Genomic DNA, 26,207 nt, shown 5'->3' with positions numbered 1-26,207 from the left:
TAGAGAAAAACAAACAAAAACAAACAGTACATTCAACATTCAATGCAGCAACACAGTTCAGAGGTGCAAATGGTCTGTAGTGCTTTGGAGCAGCTCTGAGAGCAGCAAAATCACCACTTTGGAGCATCAGGCTCTTTTGATCCAGCGCCCTAGTTTTATCCCACCATGAAGTTTTCTGTAAAGCTTACTGGAGAGAACTCTGGTGCTGCGATTGTTCAGCTATCATGGAAATGATAGTTAGTACATGGATTTGTTTAATGTTCATGCTTGTGCTACAGATATTCTTGCAACAACCTTTCTAAGGGTTTATTTTTCTAAGTTTCCAAGCCCTCATAGTGCTCTATACAAAGCAAGCAAATGTCTCTACGCACATGCATAATCATTGCAAATTGTTGCATTTACAACTCAATAAAGTCTAATGCCTTTATAACGAAGTACTTGGGGCCTCCAAAATCATTCATTATACAGGTCAATTCATTTTAAACGTTGTACACCACACAGCCCACAATAGAACCGGGACTGAATTATTCCTTTGTTATACAGGTTATTTCTTTCTAGAGGAGCTTGACTGTATTCTGTTAAAAATGATCAATTTGCAAAGTCACAAAGCCATTCGAAACCAGAAGGATGAAGTTTAGGCACATAAATGTAGTGCCCATAATTTCCATGATGGCTGAACTGCCATGCTGGCTGAACCGAGTTCCCTATTAATGTTTGTTGAAGAGGCCCAAAACAAGGTGAGGCAGGAACTTACCTATGGCAAAGTATCTTGTATGAGGTGAAGTATTTTTTGCATTAGGAGAAAAAAAAAACTGTCCAGACCAGTCTTTAGCTGGGCGGGCATTTCTGGCAACATATTTCTAGCAGATGCTCTTATGAAGTCAACTAAAAAGACAGACCCGAGTGCATGACCACTTTTTCTTCCTGACTGCCCCCAGAAAAGCACCTGCTTAACATGGTCTCGGCATCCTTCACTGGTCAGCTTTGTTTACCATTGCCTAACAGTCACATGTATGCATTATAGAGTATAGGCTTGTAATTCAACTTTTGTTAATTCTGGAAATCCTCATTCTGATTCATCTCCCCAAGCAAACAATCATTGTTCAATGGCGTCAAACACAAGCTGATTTGGAAGCGCTTGGCTGCAAAATACACACAAGCCCTGAATTGCCGCAAGTATGGAGTGTCGCAATCAACACTAGTGTACAACCATAACAAAGCAATTAAAGAACCCCTCACCAAATTTGGAAATTGCAAACGGACAAGCACGTCATGTAGATCCCACAGTGGCAACCGTGTCTGCAAAGCATCATGTGGATGCCCGGCACGAAAACAGCTGAAATTTAAAACAGAAGTCCGCGCGCCTTTCCTCTTGAGGGCACTCCACTTCCAGCCAGAGAGTCAAGGTCACACGCACAAATGCCTCTATGTAAGACGCATTGCCTGCAATGTCATTACTTATTACTTTGGTAAAGCATATAATGCTGAACACATAATACAGTAGAACATCGTTGAGCGAGGTTCTATGTATGTTCAATGTACGATTTTCCAGTGCCAACATTCGTGATCGAGCACGCAAAGAAGTTGCAGTTTCGCGCGAAAGGTGAAGCATCAATTGCGATAACAAATTAGTAGACATCTATACGAAGTAAGGATAGTAGTTTTGTCGGCTGTATAAATTGTTAAGCATTAGCTTACTAACTAAATTAACAAGCATGCATGCACGTACAAGCAAACATGAACATATCTCTCTCTATGACCGTGGAAACTTGCTGTCAAAATGCTGGAGTGAGGAAACGCAGCAGAAGCAGCGAGCAAATTGACCTTTGTGCTGCCTCTCGCTTCAACATGAACTAAGCACTCTGAACATAGTGCCCACAAAGCTATGAGCCCGTGGTGCACATATACTCTGTACTCATCACAGATCGCTTTCAAGATAGGGCCCGCGTGGTTGCGCCATATGCAGCAGCTGCTAGAGTAGAATGCCCTCCTCCCCCCTCCCTCCCTTCGTTCACCCATCATTGGCTCTCTCTGAAAGAGAACTGAAATTTTTGCGCATGGCTTAACATATCACTTACAAAAATGTTTCGCTCTGATTCATTGTTTATCTGTTCATGTGGCTGTGACTCATGTTAGCTGAGTGTATAAGTACGACCTGGTTTTCGATAATAAACATTCTTGGAAGTTAGCGCTGTGTGTGTCCCTGTGTGTCTTCTTCTGTCCCATCTTTTAATCGCGCTACCGTACACCCCTTGAAGTTAAAGTTGAAATCGCAACACCATAATAAAGCAGCCAATTATTTAGTGTTACATTCATAACTCAGAAATTCTGCAACAGGAACCATTGTGGAGAACTATTCCGGAATGCTTTATGCTTTTTCTTCAGTTCTTGCATCTTGTTCCACACGTCAGCATATTAGCTGCCTTGCGACAACAGTTGTGACAAGTGGTGGTTTTGTTTTAGAGGCACATGACGTGAGTAACACCACAGGAGCTGTTAAGGAGGAAAGGCGCTTCTACAATGCTCAAGGTGAGAAGCTGGTAATGAGTCGAGTTGACGGCAACGTTGAGAAACGGCAATGTCTGATGATGATGATTATGAATTGGTGTTTTGTGGTGTAAGGGCCAAGTATGGCCAAAGAGTGCCAGGCTAGTGTTAATGAGTTTGCAATACAATGATGAAATACGAGAGGTAGATGTGTTGTGGCTTTGAAGAGGCCTGAAAACAGGCACTGTAAAGTGCATAAAATGTATATGTAATAAGATTATGGCAATGACTAATGAAGTATACTATGAACAGGAAAGATACATTGCAGGAGGATGATATATATACTAAAGATGTAAGTGGTAAAAATTTGTAAGAATACTGCCTTGTCAGAGCCCTTGCAACCCAAGGGCCTGGAGACATGTGCTATACAGAACACTACTATCGCAGCAGCATTCTTTGGGAAGAGGATGCACTGCGAATTTCTTGGGCTAATAACATTTAATACAACACCATTCAAAAAATCTAGAACTGATTTGGAGTCAAAAAACAGTACTGCACCAGGAAACATTATTGGATGGAGAGGTATATGTTGGCGGCATGCTAGAGGAAAGTTGTTTCTTTCTCTCAGCTTCTACTTCCTGACACTCCAAGAAGACATGGAGGATAGTTAGCCCCTCACCAAATCTACCACAGGTTGGAGGTTCATTACTAATCAGCAGAAAATTGTGGGTGTCATACGTGTGTCTATCCTGAGTTGACAAAATAGGATGTCAGTTCGTCGTGTTTTCGTTCTGGAGAGCCACAAACTTAACTGTGACTTAATTACTTGTAGCTTACTGTATTTACTTGCATAATGAACAGACTTCTTTTTCCCGAAAAATATGGGCGAAGTTGGGGGGTGCATTATGCAGAGTAAAATTATGAAAAAAAAATTTTTTTTTTTGTGGCCACCTCTAAAAAAGTAAGTTTTGCCAGAAATGCGAGCCATCAATTGCGATAGCAAATGCGTAGACAGCTACACAAAGTAAGGATGGTAGCTTTATCGGCTGTATAAACTTGCAAACATTCACTTCAACGCAAACTGAGAGGCAAGAACGCAGCCCATACAAAGGTATGAGCCGCCGTCGACTCAGCTCTCGATGCAGATCGCCTTGAAGATAAGGCGCACAGCGGCCGCGCAATGCACAGTTGCTGCCAAAGTAAAATGCCACGGCACTTCCTCCTTCCCCTCCCGCCGTGTTTTCTTCCCACTTTCCTCCTTTGTATGTGGGGGATTCAGCCGCGATCGTCGGTGCCCCTCGGGCATGGTTGTGCAATATGCAGTTGCTGCCAGAGTACAACGCCACCGCTCCTCCTTCCCATCCCCCCAGGGCCTCTTGCGCTACGAAAGACTGCGCACGAGATTGAGCCATGATCGTCGGTTTCCCTCAGGCGCTTTCACTCACACTCACAACATGTGGCGCATGGCGACGGCGAAAATGTGCCTGGAGCGTCCATATAATTGCTATCGCAATAAAAGGAGAAGACATGATACGATTTGTCCTCCAACACGGCATCGGACACAATCATACTCACCGGATGCCGCATCAGACACCGAATTGTACCGTGTGTCTCCTATTTCATAGCAGCAAGTTCAGGGTATGATCATTAGGCGAGAAAAATAAAAAACACACTTCTTGACTAGAAAAGTGGGGGCTGCGTACACTACACGAGTGCGTTCATTATGCGAGTAAATACGGCATTATTTGTTTCAGTGTCCAACACGGGTTGCCAGTGGCGCCTCAGTCTTTTTGTAGGAAAGGCTTTAGATCTGTGGCAAGGACAGCAGCGGCAGGATTATTAGCTTGCGATGCAATTGGTGTGGCAATTTGGTGTGCTAGGATATTACCCTCGACGTCTCTGCAGCCAGGCACCCAGCAAATGACATGCTGGTTAAACATATGCACTGCGCACAGAACAGAATAGAGCTCACTAAGAACAGAATTTTTATGTTTAAGGAATGACACTAGGGCTTAGGAAGTCTGTAAATATAATTGTTTTTTAAGTTTTGATTTTCTTACATGTTTCACAGCTGACAATAGTGCATAGGCCTCAGCTGCAAAGATACTTGTTTCCGGATGCAGGACATTTGATTCCTCTACAGAGATTTGATTCCTCTACAAATTATGTATCACATTCTATGAGCTGCCACAGCTATGGTGGCAATGGCTTTGCTGGGGCCATCAGGCTATGTTCAAGGAGTGGACTACCCATTTCCTCACTAAGTTTTCTTACACGCAGTGACAAGGATTCTCTTGCTGCCGGTCGATTGATAAACAGTGATTAAAATTAAAGACTGATTAAGTTGGACCAGATTTGTCTGTTAAATGCTAGTGCGCAGCTAAGGCCTTGTGGTTGCCAGTGAAGGTGTGCATCTTACTAAATTCAGCGATTTCTTTTGAAAGAGGATGGCACAATCAGCGCAGTGCTTCAACACGTGCAAGTTGCCTGCATAGTATTATTACAACTAATTTTAGTCCCCACTGCTCCACAGGAAGTTCAATTAACATTAAAATGCCATTCTATCTATTCTTTTGCTGTGACCCATAAAAAATTGCACTTGTGTGGTAACTCACCATCATTATCAGCCTATTTTATTTCCACTGTAGGATGAAGGCCACTCCCAGCAAAGCTAGAGCTTAATACTAGTAGCTAGGTAGGTGCATTATGTGCTACCATAAAGCAGAGAGAGAAAGAGAGAAGGAAAAGGAAGTGGTGTACCTTGACAGGCAGATCAAGGCTCATTATCTTGTTGCAGACAAGCAGCTCCATGCCATTATCATCCTCGAGCAAGGCCACCAACTCGCAGTCCTGGCACACCTTGTTCTTGAGGTCACGCATCAGTGGCCCCATGCCAGGCTCATTTGAGCTGTATGGGTTGCCCAGCATGCGCCCCTGGAGGAAGTCCTCCTGCTGTGGGTCTTTCTCGAGAGTCACCAGGAACTCGCCTAGCTCATTTTCCTCAGGGTGGATCAATGAGCAGAGCCGCTCAAAGATGAACACAGGTGTTCGCAGATCCTCCAGCCCATAACGGCCTAGTGTTGCAACACAAACTGCCATGAATGCCTCAGTCTCTGACTCGGTGCCTGTAGTCATCTCTTCTAGTAGTGTTAACAATTTTTCTTGCGTCTCATCTATCAACTTCGTGCGCTGGACCACTAGCTTGCGCAGAGACAAGTAGCCATTGAGCACGCATCCAACAAGACGTGACTTATATTGCTGCCGGACTGAGTCCACTTCGATGAATGATGAAAGCAGCTCCGTGAGCATCTTCAGGGCAAAACCTGCACATACAGGCACTGTTTGTCAATCTCCACTTGAGTGAACCATGAAAGTAAACTAAAACCAAGCGCACATATTTCATGCACAACTGCTCTCTGTAAATGCTGCTAACAATTATAGCTTAGCGTAACTACTTTCAGATCCATAGAACCTAGTTTGTCCAATGATGGATCAGGGAGTTAGCACATGGAACATCTTTGTGCACAATATGTATTTGTAATTTTATTTTAAAAGGTTTTGAACCTCTCTACAAATAGCGTAACCTGGCTTAAAACTGCATAGGACGCTTACAGCTACAAGCTGACAATGCTATGCAGATAAACCTTATATCAAACATTCTCCGCATTGTACTGCCATTGCAGTAAAATATGAGAAAAGAAAAACACAATGACATGTTCCATTCCTTATGAAAACCATTTCTTATTACCTCTGAAAAACAGTTTTTATGTTGTTTTTTTCAGTCCTTCTTGACACTAATTTCGAAATCTATATCTGTGTGTCTTGGCAAAAACTTAATACCACTATTTGATAGCACAAGGTTTATAGTTTTAGACAGGCATGTGAAATTCAATCTTCATGTGCAATCGCTTGTCTGTAAGATCTAGAATACATGCCATAATCAAAACCATCTCATATTTTCAGCGGTATATTATCATCCATTCCCTTTATCACACACACATTCACAGCCATTTATCTTATTGTGTATCAGCCTGGGGCAACACATACTTCACACAGCTCAGCCAACTTCAACACCTGCAAAATCAGGTACTTCATCTTGTGACTTTCAGCCATTTCTTATCCAATGCAGTGTCACTTCATTGCAGTTTAAACATTCATCCTCTTCATCAGCTCTTTACGTTTAAGTTATCAATTGTGATACATAAGTTATGTTGTAACATTGCACCTATAGATGGCTTAGTCGTTGAAACTTTTATAAATGCTAACAATACTAGGTTCTCTGAACTCGATAACCGTATTTTACCTAAAGTGCACACAACCTATGGTAAGTTCACTACCATATTTGCGGGAATCAAACTGTGGAATTCTAGTTAATGTACCATTAAATCATCACCCACAGAGCATGTATTCAAGAATTAAGTTAAGAAATATTTTATGCAACTCTCTTCGTCTTAACAACTGACTTTTGTGATTGTAATGATTGATGTAGTAATAATACTACATCTTATATTGCTCCCATTTCATTGTATTGTTAAATGACATTGCTTTTTTATTTGAAGGTTTCTTTGCCATTTTGTCTAACTAAACAGCTTTATATTTTATTGTTTTTCGCACTGTTCTTTACTTTTTTAAATTGTCTGTAAAGTTATCATAACCACCATAACCAGTTGACCAAAAACTTTGGTGACAACATCCTCATTTGTGTGCATGTTCTTCCAATATAGAGATTTCATGAGGGATTTTGCGTGTAGGCTATCTCCAAAAGCTAGTAGTCTGCAACTAAAGAGATTGAAGTGGTGCTTGAGACATGGAACAAGTGGGAGCTCACAATGATGTGCATGAAAATTTTAAAATATGTTAGATGCAGATGGCAAAAGTAGGACACACGCTCTTGGTGTTGCCCGCTTTTACATCTAGTAAATGCACTTGGTGAACATCATTGTGGGGGCTACTACAGTCGAAATTCGATATAATGAACACAGATATCACAAATTAGCAGATATGACATAGTAAATTCGATATTTGGTTGCTTATGCTTTGTTTCAATGGAGTAATCTTCTTTAAAGGGACATTAAAGCGAAAAAATGGTTTCTTCTGCATCAGTAAATTACCTTTCTACGCCACCAAAAACACCATTCTTACCCCGATAAGACGCTTGGTAAGCCAGAAAAAGCGCATGAACAACAGACGGGTGGCGATGCCTCCTTGAAGTTCCCGCACTTGGTCGCTGTGACGTCATGAATTTTGATGGCATCTTCTAGGGCCTACTTAAGTATATAGTGGTACAGATTGACTACATTGTGTTCTAAAGGAACCAAATATTAAACATGGCAAGTTTCGGGAGCCCTTACTCAGCCAACATGGCCCGAAAGCAAAAACACACTTTGGAATCCCTGACGTCACACTGATGTACTGGCGCCAGGGTTTTGGCGCGAAACTCACTCAAATACTGATACTTCAACCTTCAAATGACAGCCTGCAGAGTTCTCAAACAATGCTTTATTAGACTAAACTGACTTATTGTTTCGCTTTAGTGTCCCTTTAAAGAACTGAAATGCGAGATCTGACATGGTATTGGTAATAGCAAAGCAAATTTTTGATAGCACATGCTTGAAAATATGCATTTTGGTAGACAAAATGTAAAATACCACGACTGTTAAATACAGTCACCAACCTCATTTTTCAGATACCCTATTTTCCGGACCTGCATGTTGATTTGGACTTCCTTGCAGAACAGTCACCTACTCTTAGAACCAATGTACAATAGCAACCAAAATTGGGACACTGTATAGTATGCTGTTCAATTTTTTGGACGTTATCAATGCACGCAATCCTGCAAACATGGTGGCCATGAACAAAGTTGCCACCATACTGACTTGACATTAAACTGCAACTTTAGTTGCCAACCTATGATAAAGCAGCGCTCATTAGGCCTAGTGGCTTAGGCAGTACAGTTAATTGTAAAGAAAATTGAGTGACAACCGGCAAAGTGGATGGTGACAAGTTGTGGGAAGCTTGCTGTCAGTATGTCTGTACCAGTAGACTTCATGGCAATTAGGAGCAAGACTTGCAGGCTAAACTGATGGCCGTAGGAGTGGGGTTCGGGACCACATGCAGCAGCCTCCTGTCTCTGAAATATCTTTTGGCAACTGCATGGCCCATAGTTAGCAAGAAAAACTTGAAATAACTAGCAAATTCTGAATGAGCTTGCATGATTTGGGCAGTGGCTTGGCTTCACTGGACTGCAGCCAGCAAGTCAATGTGCTCATTCCATGCGACTTGTCGTGGTGGCGTAGTGGCTTTGGTGTTGAGCTGAGATGCCCATTGGCACAAGATCAAATCTCGGTCACAGTGGCCACATTTTGATAGGGGCAAAATGCAAAAACGCCCGTGTACCGTGCATTGGGTGCACATTAAAGAACCCCAGATGGTCAAAATTAATATGGAGTCCTCCACTACAGTGTGCCTCAATTATATTGTGGTTTTGGCACGTAAAACACTAGAATTGAATTTTTTAGAGTGCAGCTCTTAAGAGGAAGCTTTAGCTCGAGTGCTCCTATCTAAATACATGTAAAAGGAGAATTAGTTTTTCTCGGCAACCAATGCACCAAATTTGACGAGGGTTGTTGCATTTAAAAGAAAAACTTAATATCTAGTGACTGTTGGTTTCGAATTTTTGAGTTAGGTTGCGAATTTTTTATTAAAAATTGCGAAAAATCGAAAATTTTCAGAAAACGAAACTATCAAGTTTACAACTCTGTAACTCAACCACTAAAAATGATAATACAATTTTGTGAATTGCATATAATAGTACATCTAAAGCGGACAAAATTGATATGTTACACATGAATATAAAAAAAATTTAATCGTAGGGAAATACAACTTTTGCAAAACCGTTGTAACCAACGTAACAAATTCACGTAAGATGTAAAATGACATATTGAATTTGTCCGCTTTGAATGATCTAATGGATGCCGTTTACAGAACCGCGATATCAGTTCTTGATGCAGAGCTATGAATTTGTGAACTTCGTGCTTCCATTTTTTTCAAATGGTCAAATATTTGAAAATCGATTCAAGAAAATTCAAGCCCTAAATCGAAATTGCGCTTCCAACAGTCACTAGAATTTAACTTCCTCTTTCAAATGCAACAAATTTCATCAAAATCGGTCCAGGGGTTATCTCAGAAAAACGTTTTTGCGTTTTTACATGTATTTGAATAGGCCGCGTCGGAGTTGGGCCCGAGCTAAAGCTTCCTCTTAATGGCCTGTTCCTGCAGCGAGTGCCAGCGTAACCGAGTGAACGAGGTCAACAGCAAAAGATGAAACAGCAAACGTGGAGCGGCAGATGAAACACGCGAGCCGCGAATGGTGGAGACCAATGAGAGCGTGGTGACATGCACGTGGGAAACTGGCTTCATGCAGACCTACCCGACTGCTCTATGCGTGCTCATATCTGGTCTCAGCCGGACCGCTCATTTTGTACTATCGCCTGCTCGCATCAGCTCTCACTCACGCTTCTTTGGTTTGCTTGGTTTGGTCTCGTTCGTGCTTGTTTCGATTGTTATGGTTTGTGATTGTTTTGTAATCTGATTCTATGCGCAATTTGAATTCTGTGGTACTTTCTGGAAGCCAAGTGACACCAGCAATTACACCAGAACCTTCGACGAGTCATGTATAAAAGCTGACACGCCTGACCTGCAGATCAGATTTTTGACGACTGCCAACTCTGCTACACGTCGCTCTCAAATTCGTTGTCTCAATATATTGTGAAATGAAAACAGAGAGCTGCGCTCAAACTTCGCATTAGGGAGTATCGTAATCATTGGTGAATTTTTAATTGCATGTGGTCACACCATTCGCCCGGCTGCATATTAGCAACAATGCATAGTTCCACCACTGCTATTTTCAAGAATAGCCATGAACAAAAATTGCCCTGATTACCTTTTATTGGTAGGCTCAATTTTTCAGCCACCCCTCATATTATTGGCACAAGCTCCAAGGTTCTGGAGTCTTACGTTTTTTTCTGGTGAAAACGTGTAAGAGAAGAAAAAACGTTTGCAAACGTGTGAATGTGCAAGTTGTCTATGGGCTGCTGAAGACATGGGAGTAATTGTGGCGAAAAACTAACTAACATTATAAGGACCGAGGTTAGGTCCACTACAACAATGTGCGAGTCAGCGAGCGAAAGACCCGAGAACCATTCGCACTGATGGAAGGAGCCAAAGAAGGTCACTTTTTATTCTTCCATTTCCTTCTAATCTCGCAGCTCGCAGCACGAGGCACGAGAGACACGTGCTGGAGTATGCCACGTATAAAAGGCGGCCAAGGAAGATGACGGTGGCTGCTGGAAACAAAGTGAATAACTAACAAACAAAGGCCAGAAGCACTTACCCTGGGAAAGGTCAGCATTGAGTGTAGTCTCTTCAAGCAGGGTGAGCTGTTCAATTTCGGAGGTGATGAGGTCACCAAGGTGTGGAAGTAGGCCTTTGATGGCCAGGTAGTGCTTCCAATGGTCAGGCCCAATAAGGCTCTGGTAGAGGGCCAAGAACTTTGCTCCACTCTCACCAGCTGTGCCTAGGTCATCCAAATATGTTGTCAGCAGGTCCAGCATTTCCCGGCACCGTGATGGGACCTGAAGCACATTTAAGTAAACACTCTTTACAGGGCCCTTCGCCAGGTTTGGGCATCACAAACAGACAAACCCAATGTATAGAACATGCGGAGACAATTATGTCTGCTAAGTATTACACCTATGTGCACTGCAAGACAGCTGAAAATTCAAGTACAAGCCGATGGAAGGAGCCCTTGGTCTCAAAAGGGTCACTTGGTCTACCAGCGAGATGACATATCATAAGCAATGCTTCTGCATAACATGCATGGCCCCTGCACTGCACAAATAGTCAGCAGCAGTGTGAATAACTCGAGTATTATTGTGAAATGCACAACACGCAGAACTGTCTCTGGAAATGTGCCCCACAGCAGGAAAAAAAAAAGGGGGGGGAGAGAGAGAGAGTGAGAGAGAGCCAGGAATTTCAGGGCAAGGGTCATGATAAAAGAGAAGGAAATGGGCCCTTGGCTCCGGAATGGGAGAAGGCAGCAGAGGAATGCTGCTTGCGAGTACTGGCTGAGGTGATGGGAAAGAGTCTCTGCTGTAGGGAGTGTAGCTCACATCCTCATACCATTGTTTGGAGACACTTCACAGCTTCTATATCAGTTACTACACAACCCTTTTTAAAAGTTATCGTGGCAGAATGCTCCTTGGGTGGTGCTTTCCAACTTCTCATGTACAAACAAAATTTCACATGTGGCCTTGTAAGAATATTGTGAAAATATTCAAGGTGTCGTATATGAACAGGGTCAGATGATATGATACCGTATTTCCACAAATCTAATGCGGACCTTATTTTCATAGAAAATTGGTCCGAATATTACCTGCATGTTACAATCAGATGCAAAACCATGTTTGCTGCTGTGGCACCAGCCTATCGTCAGAGCCATAAGACACAGCGTCATCGCCATCCCAAGATGGCAACAAAGTGTGTTTTTGTAAATGTTGCTATAGGTATGATGTACTGGAATAGGGCAGTGTGTCATCCAGCGACAAAAGCGTGGCTTTTTTGCGATGACGACCTGGGATGCTGGAGCACTCTGACCTGCAGTGCCATCTGTCGCTGCAGCCTGGAGCCATTGCTGGCAAGCAAAGCCATAATGGTGCAATGCAGAGGTAATGCATGTCCGTGCGGAGCTCGCCGATTGTTTGTCGTCGTTTTTCCTACCGCGTTCGCATATTTTTTTTTATATGCACAGCAAGTGCTAAATCTGTAATTTTTTTTTTGCCCCTGTGAGTCACAGTTCCTGCACAAGGATTACAACAACTTTGGGCTTCTTCAGATCAGGCACACTGGCTGCATTTTTTTTTATTGGTGCCCTTTTGCAGAGTGAAATATCCAAATGATGATGGCAATATTCTTTTTTTTTTTCTTCAGCGAAACCTGGCGATTACTTTTCTGCCTGATGCAGTGTGAAAGGAATCCTATGCAACCCACCTGGCACAGTGCAGGTGCTCCTTGCCGGGCTTCTCATCCTCATGTGATTCAAGATACTTTGATAACAAAAACATAGTGTGCATACTGCAAGAGTTGGTGTCGGGCATGTCAAAAGGGGTAGCTGGCCCATGCTGTTGTCCGACTCATCCATGCTAAGGACATTGTTGAAGGGAGGAATGCGTTCTCATAGAGAACGAGGAGTAGAGGGTTTAGTTACAACATCTACATGAAGAGTGGAGAACATTACATCTCATCAGTCTAGCATGACTGAATTGAAGCACCATGAGGAGCTGAAAAAGTTTGCTTAAACCCTCTCTGTCCTCTCTAAGTCCCTAGGACAGGGAAAGCTGCCGCCCCACCTTGATGATGATGATGATATGTGGTGTTTAATGGCGCAAGGGCCAGGTTTGGCCAAAGAGCGCCATGACAAGTGGTGATGTTGACGATGTATTTGGAGATGTGACTTGGCTGTAAACTGGCCTAAAAATTGTCGCTGTAAAGTGCGTAAAATCTACGTGCTATAAAATTATGGCGATGACTAATGACGGATACTATGAACATTAAAACCTATCGTAAAAGAATGATGCAGAATAGAAGATATATGATATAGTAAGATTACTTGGAGCACTGCTGCCTCGCCAGAGCCCTTGAAACACAAGGGCCTCGAGGCATGTGCTATACCAAAGAGCTATCACAGCAGCATCCTCTGAAGAGAGGACCCGCTATGAACATGTGGGGCTAATAACATGCAGGACAACATCTTTCAGGAAACTTAGGACTGCGTTGGTATCAAATAGCGGTTCTGGGCCGAGTAACATTGCGGGATGAAGGGGGATCTGCTGCCGGTATGCTAGGGGAAAATGCTTCTTTCTCTCAGATTCGGCTGCCCGACACTCCAGGAGGACGTGGAGGACGGTCAGCCTCTCCCCGCATCTACCGCAGGTTGGAGGATCATTTTCAGTGAGTAAAAAGTTATGTGTGCCAAATGTGTGTCCTATTCTGAGGCGACAGAATAGGACATCTGTTCGCAGTGATTTTGTTACGGAGGGCCAAGAACCTAATTGTGGCTTTATCCCGTGCAGTTTGTTATGTACTTCTGCGTCCCACTTACGTTGCCAGTGGTTTCGCAGTTTCCTTCTTAAAAAAGGCTTCAGGTCTGTGGCAGGGACCGAAGCAGTAGGATTAGCTGCATGCAATGAAATTGATGTGGCCATCTGGCCTGCTAGAACGTTACCCTCAATGCCCCTATGTCCGGGCACCCAGCATATAATGACATGCTGGTTAGACATATACGCTCTACACAGAATGGAATAGAGCTCAGTTATTACGGGGTTTCTGTGTTTACAGTGTGACTTCAAGGCTTTTACGACACTTAAGGAGTCTGTAAATAAAATTGTTTTTTGAATATTTGATTTTCTGATATGTCTCACAGCCGACAATAGTGCATGGGCCTCAGCCATAAATATACTTGTTTCAGGGTGCAGTACACCGGATTCCGAGAAGGATGGACCAATGGCTGCGTAGGACACCCCAGCATGCGACTTAGAAGCGTCTGTGTAAAACTCTGTGCACGAGTACTTGTACTGGAGCTCCAAGAAATGCATTTTGATATGTGTATCTGGCGCATGTTTAGTGACCTCTACAAAGGATGTGTCACATTCTATCATCTGCCACTCCCAGGGCGGTAATAGATCAGCAGGAGCCATTAGGCGATGTTCGAGTATTGGGACATCCATTTCTTCACTAAGTTCTCTTATACGCAGCGACAAAGGAAGTCTCATGGAGGGTCTGTTACGGAAGAGTGTTTCACACGTCAGGTCGTTTACTGCCGTGAAACAAGGATGTTCATTATTAGAGCGCACTTTAAGAAAGTAGGTGAAACTGATATATGTTCTCTGAATATGTAGTGACCACTTGTCTGACTCTGCATATAGACTTTCGACGGGGCTTGTTTTAAATGCGCCTGTGGCGAGGCGGATACCCAGATGATGAACGGGGTCTAACATTTTTAGCGCACTCGGTGCAGCAGAGTGATATACTACGGCACCATAATCTAACCGTGATCTAACTAGGCTCCTGTAAAGATTCAACAGGCACCCCCTGTCGCTACCCCATGTAGTGTGGGATAGAACTTTAAGTAAGTTCATGGTTTTTAGACATTTTGCTTTAAGACATGTTATGTGTGAAATGAAGGTAAGCCTGCAGTCAAGGATAACACCTAGAAATTTGTGTTCTTTGTTAACAGGAATTTGTTGTCCACCCAGTTCTACACAGGGATCAGGTACCAGGCCTCTCTTTCTTGTGAAGAGAACACAAGAACTTTTGTGTGGGTTAATTGTAAATCCATTTTGGTCTGCCCACTTGGACACCTTGTTTAAGCCCTGCTGTACCTGTCTTTCACACACTGTAAGGTTGCAGGATTTGAAGCCTATCTGTATATCGTCTACGTAGACGGAATAAGAAATGGCTGGGGGCAGTGAAGAACGAAGTGTATTCATCTTAACGATAAAGAGTGTGCAGCTAAGCACGCCTCCCTGGGGTACACCAGTTTCCTGCGTAAAAGGACGTGACAGTGCATTACCGACTTTTACACGGAAGGTACGATTTGACAGATAGCTTTCGATTATGTTCAGCATATTTCCACGAATGCCCATTTCCGACAGGTCTCGCAAAATCCCGTAACGCCATGTCGTGTCATAAGCTTTTTCCATGTCAAGGAATATCGATAGGAAATACTGTTTATGTATGAATGCATCGCGGATATTTCCTTCAATGCGCACAAGGTGATCGGTTGTTGACCGCCCTTGTCTGAAGCCACACTGATAGACATCGAGTATATTGTTGAGTTCAAGGAAATGTACGAGTCTGCGATTAATCATTTTTTCAAAGAGCTTACACAGGCAATTGGTAAGAGCTATCGGACGATAACTTGCTGCCAAGGAGGGGTCTTTTCCATGCTTCAGGACAGGAACCACAATCGCCTCTTTCCATGTAGATGGGAGGTATCCCGCAGCCCACAGAGTGTTGAAAAGTGTAAGTAGTGTAAATTGCGTGTCAGTATGTAAGTTTCTGATCATGTCATACATGACTCTGTCAGGTCCCGGTTCAGTGCTTTTGCATGTATTCAAGGCAGCTCTCAACTCGGCAATACTGAAAGGCCGGTTATAGGGTTCATTCTGTCTGGATTTTCTAAATATTGGCTTACATTCTTCTGTTTGTTTATATTTGAGAAAGGACTGAGAGTAATGGGTTGAGCTCGAGACGCTCTCAAAGTGCTCCCCTAGTGAGTCTGCCTGATCTTGCAGGGTATCGCCTTGTGTGTTTACCAGAGGGAGTGATTGCGCTTGTCGTCCTATTATCCTAATAACCTTGTTCCAGACTTTGGCCTCATCTGTGTACGAGTTGATGCCCGATAAAAACTTCTGCCAGCTTTCTCTTCTGGCCTGTCGGCGGGTTCGCCTGCCTTCGGATTTTACTTTCTTAAAGTTGATAAGATTTCTGCAGTGGGAGAAGCGCGTAGCAAACCCCACGCTTTGTTCTGTTTTTTACGCGCGATCCTACAATCGTCGGTCCACCACGGGACACGCCGTTTGCACGACAGGCCATTTACTTGTGATATGCATTTGGATGCGGCGTCTACTATAAAGGCTGTAAAATACTCCACAGCAGCATCAATTTCTAACGAGGAGATGTCATGCCATGAGATACCAGTAAGAGTTCGAAATTTGTCCCAATCAGCTGTCTCGATCTTCCACCGAGGTGCCTGTGGTGGATATTCGTTTTCTTGAGGTGTTCGTATTAGTATGGGGAAGTGATCGCTTCCGTAAGGGTTCTTTGTAACTTCCCATTCAAGTTCAGGCAGAATAGAAGGAGAAACTATGCTGAGATCGATTGAAGAAAAGGTTCTGTTTGCTAGAGAGTAATATGTGGGTTCCTTCTTATTCAGAAGGCACGCACCACAAGAAAAAAGGAACTGTTCAACAAGACGACCTCGTGCATCTATACGAGAGTCGCCCCACAGGGAGCTGTGCGCATTGAAATCGCCAAGAACAACATAAGGTTCTGGCAATTCGTCTATAAATGACTGAAATTCATGTTTGTTTAATTTGTAGTGTGGGGGTACGTAAAGCGAGCAAATGGTGACGAGTTTATTTAGAAGAACTGCTCGAACCGCCACTGCTTCAAGGGGCGTTTGTAGCTGTAAACGCTGACAGGAAATACTTTTATGAATAAAGATGGCAACACGGCCTGATGACACGACAGCATCATTGCGATCTTTGCGAAACTTGACATACGGTCGGAGAAAGTTTGTGTGTTGTGGTTTTAAGTGTGTTTCCTGTAGACACAGCACTTTTGGATTGTGTTTTTGTATAAGTTCCTGCACGTCATCAAGGTTTCTGAGAAGACCTCTGACGTTCCATTGAATTATTTGTGCATCCATATTGGAAGTTAATAGGTGCTGTGTGTACAGAAACAGAAGTAGTGATTATGGAAATTACAGAGATTAAATTACAGAGCCCTTTCGAGGCTCTGTAACGGGAGTTTTGCCCTTTCTGGAGCGTTCGAGGGAGCCTCGCCGCTCCTTAGGCGCTTGGTGCGCCTTGAGGATAGGTGTTGTGTCCATTGCCTCTTGCAAGGCGCCGGACACGTGCTCTTGCGAGCGAGAAGTTTTCAGGGGGAGTCCCGCCTTGGAGGGCAAGACCCCTGCGCCCACCAGCCCGGAGGTCGATGGGGCTCCCTGAGGGATTTGGCTACGCCGGCCGTTGCCAGCGCTGGGAGGGACCTGGGAGGTTGAGGCAGCCTCGGCTGCGCTCACCTGCGGGGTTGATGGTCCCTTCTCCTCGGTTGACGGAGCAGCGCTAGCTGCAACCGCTGCGGGGGCAGATGGCGTGACTGCCGACTCACTGCTTGTGGGTCGGACAGCCGCCGGAGGCCGTTGTGACGCTGCCCCCTGACGCGCCACTTCAGCAAAGCTTTTCTTTGGCAGGTATGCTACCCGCCTTCGTGCCTCTTTAAACGATATATTCTCTTTTACTTTTATGGTTACAATTTCTTTTTCCTTCTTCCAGGAGGGGCACGACCGCGAGTACGCGGCGTGATCCCCATCACAGTTTACACAGTGTAGAGAGTTCTTACATGCTTCAGTCGCGTGTTCAAGGGCACTGCATTTCGCACATGTTTGGCGGCCTCGGCAGCTCTGCGAGCTGTGGCCAAAACGTTGGCATTTGAAACATCTCAAGGGATTTGGCACATACGGTCTTACACGAAGCTTGATGTGCCCGGCCTCGATTGACTCGGGCAGGACACTTGAATTGAAGGTGAGTATTAGGTGTTTGGTCGCAATTTCTTTACCGTCTCGCCTCATTTTGATTCTTTTGAGATTTATGACATTTTGTTCACTGAAGCCCTCCAAGAGTTCAGCCTCAGTGAGCTCCAGCAAATCATTGTCCGAGACAACGCCGCGGGTGGTATTCATCGTGCGGTGCGGGGTTACTACTACTTGGGTCTCCCCAAATGATACTAGTTTAGGCAGTTTCTCAAATTGTTTCAGATCGCGGAGCTCCAAGAGGAGGTCACCGCTAGCCATCCTCGACGCCTTATAACCTGGGCCAAAAACTTCGGTAAGGGTCTTAGATACAAGGAACGGGGAGATTGTTCGCACTTGTTTAGCTGGTTTTTCTGTGTGGATCACGTGAAAACGAGGAAAATTGTGGACTTGGCGCCCGAAAAACTGAAAGACCTCTTCGGTGCGCCCTCGTTTCTGAGGGCGATCAGGGAGTTTAGGAAAAGCGTTTTCCATGAGTACAGTTGGGTTTTCGGCCGCGATGCTGACTACCCACCATGGAGCCCAACAGGGGGACGTGACAGAAGTTGCTGCTAGAGAAACCCTGCCAACGCCAGCCGTACATCGCTGCTATAACCAAATACAGCATAACCAAGGCTGGCTAGCTACACAAGGTTAACCCTTGCCGCCGGGAAACTAGGAAGTGAGGAGAAGTGATGAGAAGACAGGAAAGATGAAAAAGACGAGATAGAAAGACGAAGATTGGAGAAGAGGACAGGAAAAGGCGACTGCCGATTTCCCCCGGGTGGGTCAGTCCGGGGGTGCCGTCTACGTGAAGCCAAGGCCAAAGGGGTGTGTTGCCGCCGCCGAGGGGCCGTAAAGGTCCAAACACCCGGCATTGGCTCAACCCCCAGGATCCCCTTTTCCCCGGACACGGCTACGCCGCGCACGGCTACACGCGGGAGGGTCCGACCCTCGTGTGCTCGGGTCCGTGGTGTCGCAACACACCAAACGCCTGCTGACGCAGACGCCCCTGCGGGGGCCGCCCCACCTTCGTCCAATCGGAGTGTCCAAAGTTGTCGAAGGAGTTGTATTGAGGGCAAGGGTTCACACAATAATTCCTGCACCTTTGTTCACTGAACACTCAGAAAGGAGGGGAGCTTCTTAGATGGGGATTGTCACGCTTGACTAAAGCTGGCGCGTGTTGGTTCCTGGGATGACCAAGCACTTAGCTGGAGCGTCTGTTAAAGGACCGTGGTGGTTACCGAAGTCCATGAGGAAATGCCATAGAACACCCTTTTTCAGGAGTTCCTTGCTACCATTGGTCCGTGACAGAAACAGTGAACCGGCAGACAACACTCAATTCACCAAATGTGTCTTCACCTTGCTGGTGCCGTGGGCCTGTCCGAGGGGAACGCATTGTTAGCTTCATGAAGCAATTTGTCGCAGTGGGGCAGGAGAGGCTAGAAGTCACTACCCCCGCTGGCCGATTGTAACAATACCGAATGGAACGAGCACACGAGCATTCGTTTGTCTTCTGCAACCAAAACACTGAGCAGATGATCAGGAATACTGCATGATCTTTGACTGGAAACGTGCAAGCTTAAGACAGCTTTAATGATGTATCTTAAGAGTTAGTCTTACTTTTGTGAATTATATTAATTTTGATTGTTTTGAGAGCATTTTACTTTAAATACGCCAAATGTTTCCCACAACGTATTTTAAATTTCACACGGTAAGTACACCAGTCGATAGCAGCCTAGCCTGGTGTCATCGCAGAAGCGACCACTGTTCTCCTATTGTTTTACTATATGGACGACACACTGCCCCATCTCAGTAGAGCATACCATGGCTTCACTTTGTGCCTGACAACAATCTGGAGCGGTACTCTCGGCTGATCAATTTCAGAGATATTGATACATGCATATTGCATGTTTCTTGTGGACAATGCACAGGGGCGCCCCAACGAAGACGATGAATGCTCTCTGGCTCTCGAGCTGTCAGCTGAACTGGTCTGTGCTGCAGTTATCCATTGTAAATATACTTTGCAAATAGTCTCCAGTTTTTAATCCTTCATTTGCATAAGATTTTGGTGGAGGCAGCCATTCCCCGTCCTCTTCACGGAGCTCCACAGCGGCCGCCCCTTCTTGCTTTCTGCCATGGCTCCCGCTGACGACACCTCGTCTGCTTCTACTCCTGCGACCCCGACAACAACATACGTTACGGTTACCAATCCCCGTGATCCTGGCATATTCTCCGGCCAAGATATGTCGACGTCGAGGACTGGCTCAGCCTCTATGAGCGTGCTAGCTGAAGCAACCGCTGGGACCCTACCATTATGCTAGCGAATGTCCTCTTCTACTTGGGTAGAACTCCTCGTATCTGGTTCCAAACACACAAGGATGAGATCTCTAGCTGGGATGCTTTCAAGGAGAAGCTCAGCGACCTCTTTGGAAATCCCATCGGTCAGCAGCTGGCTGCTAGAAAAGATCTTGCTGCCCAAGTTCAATTTTCTACTGAATCATATGTCTCTTACATACAATACGTGCTCGCTCTTTGCCGGAAAGTCGACAAGAAAATGGCCAAGGTTGACAAAGTCGGCCAAGTACTCAGAGGGATCGCAGACAATGCGTTCAACCTGTTGGTCTTCAGCAATGTGTCCACCATCGACATCATTTTCAAGGAATGTTGCTGCTTTGGGCTCGCCAAAAGCAGCCACGTCATTCCACAGTTCTCCCGGCTCCCTAACATGGCTGCGACGTGGTCTTGCGTCGACCTTACCGCTTCACCACCCTGAAACTCCGATATTGTGTGTTTTTTGTGGATGATGCACGCGGGCACCCAGACGAAAACGACAAACGCTCTCTGGCTCTCGAGTTGTCGTGTGAACTGGCCAGCGCTGCAGTTATCCTTTGTAAATATACTTTGTAAATAGTTTCAAATTCTTAATCCTTCGTTCGTGTAACAATATGACCACCTTTGCGAGATCTCGAACGACTTGGCATCAGGTGCATCAGTGTGCACAGCCACCAGTGCTTTGGGTGCAATGTCAAGCTCGCTATCCGCACACAGTGCCAGGAACGCTTTCGGCTGCATAGTTCGACAAGGCTGATGGAGAGCCACATAAAATCTTGTGAAAGTGATAGCATTATTTCTAAAAGTGATTGCTTGAAGAATACCGCCCCTGTGTGCTTGGGATCTCTGGCCAATGAAGCGAGTGTCAAGTAGATGTGGATTTAATCATGAAAGCTCATTTTAAAAAGAAGTTTCCCTTCTGTGAAGGTCAATTTTGCAAGAAAAGGCAGATTAACCTACCAGTGACAAAATTCACTTATAGTCATATATCTAGGTGTATTGCGATTAATATTGTCTACATGAGGCAAACTCAATGCAAATTGCAGCTGTTTGGTGGTGTACGTGTCAACATAGTATGACCTGCCTTTTCTCTTAGCAAACCTTTAAAAGGATGCTGCAATCACACTTATGCTCTTGCATGCAGAGTGAAACTTGGAGGAAAACAATGAATTATTACTGGAAAAAATTACAGTTAAACAACCCTTTTTTAAATTTCCCACCAGAACTTCTATGTTCATGACGTTGCAAATTTTGAAGTATGTTCTTGTATTTGGGCCATTTGTAGGAAGAAAATTACGCAAAACATGCTGAGCTGAGTCTTTGATTTGTTTAGAATGCAGTGTAGTTCTAGCGATGAACAATTACGTAGACTTGAGTAGACACTCAAAATCCACATGTCATGGCGAATTTAAGCGGAAATAGCAGGGTGCTGTCTCCATCTCTATTTTGTTTTTGTGTCCTTCCTGGCTTACAAAGTGTCCTCCCACTGTAAGAGTGTCTGTTTTACTATTGCAGAAAGATAATTTACTCATACAGCTTAACTTAATTTGTCTTTGGTGTCCCTTCAATATTTTTATACACAATAAAAGGAACTGGACACATCAGGAATAATTAGCTAAATGCTCTGTTTAACTTGCAATATCTGGAACAAATATACCCTGCTTCATGCTTAGATGCAAGTCCAGATGCAAGCCCAAAGAGAAAGCAGAATGTTGTCATCTTCAAAGTGCCAACTGACCCAGTAAGGATTGAATGCTTATGTGAATGGTAGTGAAAATGATGGTTTGAACGAAAGAAACAGCCGTAGCCAGAAAAGTATTTCAGGGAGGGGGGTTCTCTGGCAACAACTACCACCCACTTCTCCTCCTCCACCTCTCTCCACACACACGCGCGCGCGCGCGCGCGCGCACGCACGCACACACACACACACACACACACACACACACACACACACACACACACACACACACACACACACACACACACACACACACACACACACACACACACACACACACACACACACACACACACACACACACACACACACACACACACACACACACACACACACACACACACACACACACACACACACACACACACACACACACACACACACACGCGACTTCTGTTAAGACTAACTCGAAGGGACCATGAAAATTTATTCCGTGTTATCAGAAGTTAATCTTATCAGAAGAATAATTGGCAGCATGACCAGGTGCATCCAAATATCTTACTTCAAAATGGTAAATGAAGTAGACTTACAAAGGGGGAAAATGACAACAAAAGCATTTATTTAGCTGAACTTAACAGAAAACTTGATAGAAAAAGGAGAAATGAGGTGAAGCATCGCGGAAGGGGAAGGTAGGTGGAGGCCTGCTGGGTTGACCTCCTCTAGCCGTTGCTATAGGTTTTGTTTACAAACAAAACCTATACAAACGTACTGGCTTCGTCTCATGACAACATCGTCCTCATGCACCGTACACGGTATGTGCGAGTGAAAGCATGCAACGGTGAGCCGACGATGACGGCTCAATCTTGCTTGCGCAAGGGAGGAGAGGGGGGATGAAGCAGAGGAGGAAGCACGCAGTCTTTCCTTTGCGTGCATACTGGGGGAGGGGAAGGAGGGGGGAATTGTACTTCGGCCGCGCGTGGTCACGTGGGCTTTATCTTGAAAGTGATCGGCTTTGGGGGCGCGGTCTAGGTCGCTTGTAGCTTTGCGTGTGCTGTGTTCTCACTGCTTAGTTTGTGTTGAAGCCATAGAAAGCACGAAGGTCACTTCGCTCCTTGCTGCTGTCGCGATTCCTCACGCCAGCGTTTTGACAATGGGAGTCCGCGGTTATCAGGTCTGATGTGTTCATGTTTGCCTGTGCATGCTGACACCATGCTTGCTAGTGTAGTTAGTAAGCAAATGTTGACAAGGTGGCATTCTACTTCGGTGAACCTCAGGTGCACCGAGGGTTGATAGCTTCGTGTGCGTTATAGCACCCATACGCTTGCGCGTCACCCACGTTCAAGAAGTGAAACGTCACTGCTTTTTGCTTCCTCCTCTTGTTTTCGCCTCTGTTCATGGGTGATGTGCGCCGCAGGCCTCCAGTAGGGTGCCTTGATGCGCTGCGCCGCCTCGAGTAGGGTGCCCTGATGCGCACATTCCTGGGTGCAGCGGATCGACGCACCCTAGCCTCCAGAATCGGTGGCGGTCACTCTGAATGTTCGTCTTAACTGAAGAGTACGCCTGAGGCAGTTCATCTTTAGCAGATTTTTTTTTTTGCATCGAGTCTATGGAAAACCAAAAAAAAAAGTTCCCATGTTGTTCGTTATGTGCAAGAATTCAATTTAAGAGAGTTCGTCTTAACGAGAGTTCGGTGTGTGTGCGTGCGTGCATGTGTGTGTGTACAGTGAACTCTCGTTAAGACAAACTCCTAGCACTCCCCAGACAAGTATGCTTTAACAAGGATGCACGTTCTTGCGTTGCCAAAACAACACTTTGCTTAAATTCTGGCAAAAGTCTTTCAGTGCTAAGGTGTGCAGCCACTTTGCATCAAATTATGCTATCATCCTCCTGCTATTTTTCAATATAATCATATTGAAAAAGAAAAAAAAGTTCGTTTAGGAATTGATGCCTATATATATGTCAATGACCTAGCTCGTACATGACATGGAAATACGAATAGCGCTAAAAATGGGGACAAACAAGAATAAGACAGCACACTATTGTGTGTCTTGTTTGCAGGCCAGACTTGTAGAAGCCCAGGTAACAGTGGAAATAACCGTTGCTTTCCAGCCAGATCTTCTAGTGAGTAGTGTGGCCACGGCTACGTATGGAAAAGGGCGAGCACTATTTTACAAGTTGCCTTTCACTCAATTGCACTAACAGTGTTGTGAGCATGCTATCTTATTCTACATTTCAAAATATAGGAACGAAGATTTGCCCTAGAACTTCGATAGTATCATATGATGCAAGTTTCACTCACTTTCGGTGACCTGCTGTCCGACTTGTTTGAAGAGATGTTTGGAAGTAACTTGCGATCATGGTATTGTAGTCATCACGCGAAACATATTCTTATTTGATCACACTTGGGAACTGATGAGGGAGACAGTCCGAAGCAGGGCTGCTTCCTGTTTAGAAGCCTTTGTGAAATTTACGGCATCTGTTGTTCGCAGTAAAACAAGGGCCAGTAGCTCCGAGAGATTTCAAAGTGTCGTCTCCTGACACCCATCTATTCTGAAAATTGCCAAGATGTTAATTAGGACAGGCTCTCTGCAGCAAGCAGCATGTGTTACGACGGGGTAGGTGAGCTACAGCTAGGTGACTGGCCACGACCATCTGCTGTTGAGTGGTCAGGAAGTGACGAGACGCTCTCTATATGTCCATAACTATCCGCCAGCTTCGTTCTTGGCGCCTTTTATGTGCCCCCCCCCCCCCCCCCCCCCTCGTATCCATCACCCCACTCGCCTTAAAATTATTTTCCGTTAGTCACTGTCACACTCTTCAGCATTCACTGGGTTGCTGAACGGTGCGGCAGCCCTAACATTCCAATATTTCTGTTTCTGCATGGATTTTAAGGTTATTCAACTACATGCTCTCCCACCTGTTTGTTGTGGCAGTTTGTTAGCTTCCCTGGCCCAGCACTCCCATCCTTGATATATTTTGCCCTGCGCAAATCAGGGTTCTGTAGGTCTTTCTTTCTTGTCACATTTTTGCCCCGTTTTCATTTTAACAGCGTGTACAAACTAGCCTAACAGCAAGCTCTTAAGTTTACTAATATAATGAAAGTCAGAGACAAGGGAAAGAAAAATAAAAAAAAGGGGGGGGGGGGGGGGGAGGGCGGGGACTTATGTGTTTCCTAGACAAGCAAGTTGCAATATTTTCAGAACACTGTTCTTCTGCACAGTGTGGTCGATGATTCGGTCAAGTACCAGAAATGAGAAGCTCCTCGACAATATGACGACCTGGTGGGGATCAACAACGGCCCCAAGTTTTATGCACATGCTCATCCCATCTTTATTTGTGTGTGGAATTTTTAGCACTGATCAATCCTCAGCAGTTATGGTTAAGATCTGGAATGAGGTAGAGGCGCACCATGAGTGAGGCTGCAATGTTCTGTGCACCCCCCCGCCCCCCGGACCACCACTAGCCCTTGCCTTGCTTTCACATCCATACTTTCCCTTTCATCCGTGTGACACTCTTTCGAAGCCCACCTCCTGAAACTTTCTGCCCCATAGGAAAATGAGGGGGGTAGGCTTCAACCTACCCCCCTCCTAGCTATGCCAATGGAAAGGCAAGCAAGTTAGTGTTTTCAAAATAGTCGTAAGTGTAATACAACATTAAGCAGCCAAAATGGAACTTTTGTTGCGGATCCTTAATTCACTCAACAATTCTGAAATTTCACCAGCGTTTTCAAAGAACATACCATGTCAAAGAAAATGCAAGCATGTGCACACACAGCAGCTGCAAGCACTACATCATGATAGCATTGGTGGTTACCAGAGTAAATATGCTAGCCAGATGCGATACTATATATGATATGATACCGAATGTTACCAATGATATAATATGAATGGTACCAAATGGTACAATATGAATGGTACCAAACGATATAATATGAATGGTACCAAATGATATGATACCAAAGTAGTGGCTATTCAGCAGCTAGAAAGACACGTAGCTTTCAAAGTCTGATAACAAAGAATGGGGAATAAAAAAATCAGAGATTCCTCCAACTCTAACCGATTTGTTATGACAGGAGCAAGCTCTCACAACAGACACCACCATTTCCTAAAATATCTTTCTTTTGCTATGCACATGTTCTTGTCCACTACAGTATTGGCTGTTATGGTTTTTGTGTGGTGCATAAAACCCTGCACAAAGTACCAAGCACTAAAGTTGTGCAATAGTGCAGTGGTGAGCTTACCCGGCTCCCAACTGCACTTTGCTACAGGGACATGACTTTGAATCACAGTGGTAGCAAAGTTTTGTTTTTCTTTGCCCTATGGCAAGGGTGAAGCTTGGGATTAGGACATGGTCTGA

The 26,207-nt window shown here is 44.7% G+C and overlaps 1 protein-coding gene across 3 annotated transcripts in view; it reads right to left on the bottom strand.

Annotated features, from left to right (window-relative positions):
• poe (E3 ubiquitin-protein ligase-like protein poe) overlaps positions 1-26,207 on the bottom strand; it is a 590,397-nt gene that overhangs the window by 91,940 nt on the left and 472,250 nt on the right. For all 3 annotated transcript variants that reach the window (XM_055063706.1, XM_055063707.1, XM_055063708.1), the window contains 2 exons: positions 10,880-11,120; positions 5,248-5,810 (listed from right to left, as the gene is read on the bottom strand). In XM_055063706.1, coding sequence (XP_054919681.1) covers positions 5,248-5,810; positions 10,880-11,120 — 804 coding nt within the window. The remainder of the gene's footprint in view (positions 1-5,247; positions 5,811-10,879; positions 11,121-26,207) is intronic.

This window comes from Dermacentor andersoni, chromosome 1 (assembly GCF_023375885.2).
Source record: "Dermacentor andersoni chromosome 1, qqDerAnde1_hic_scaffold, whole genome shotgun sequence".
Classification (NCBI taxonomy): Eukaryota; Metazoa; Arthropoda; class Arachnida; order Ixodida; family Ixodidae; genus Dermacentor; species Dermacentor andersoni.
Note: the sequence above shows the minus strand (reverse complement) of the source record. Positions and strands in the feature narration are given on the sequence as shown.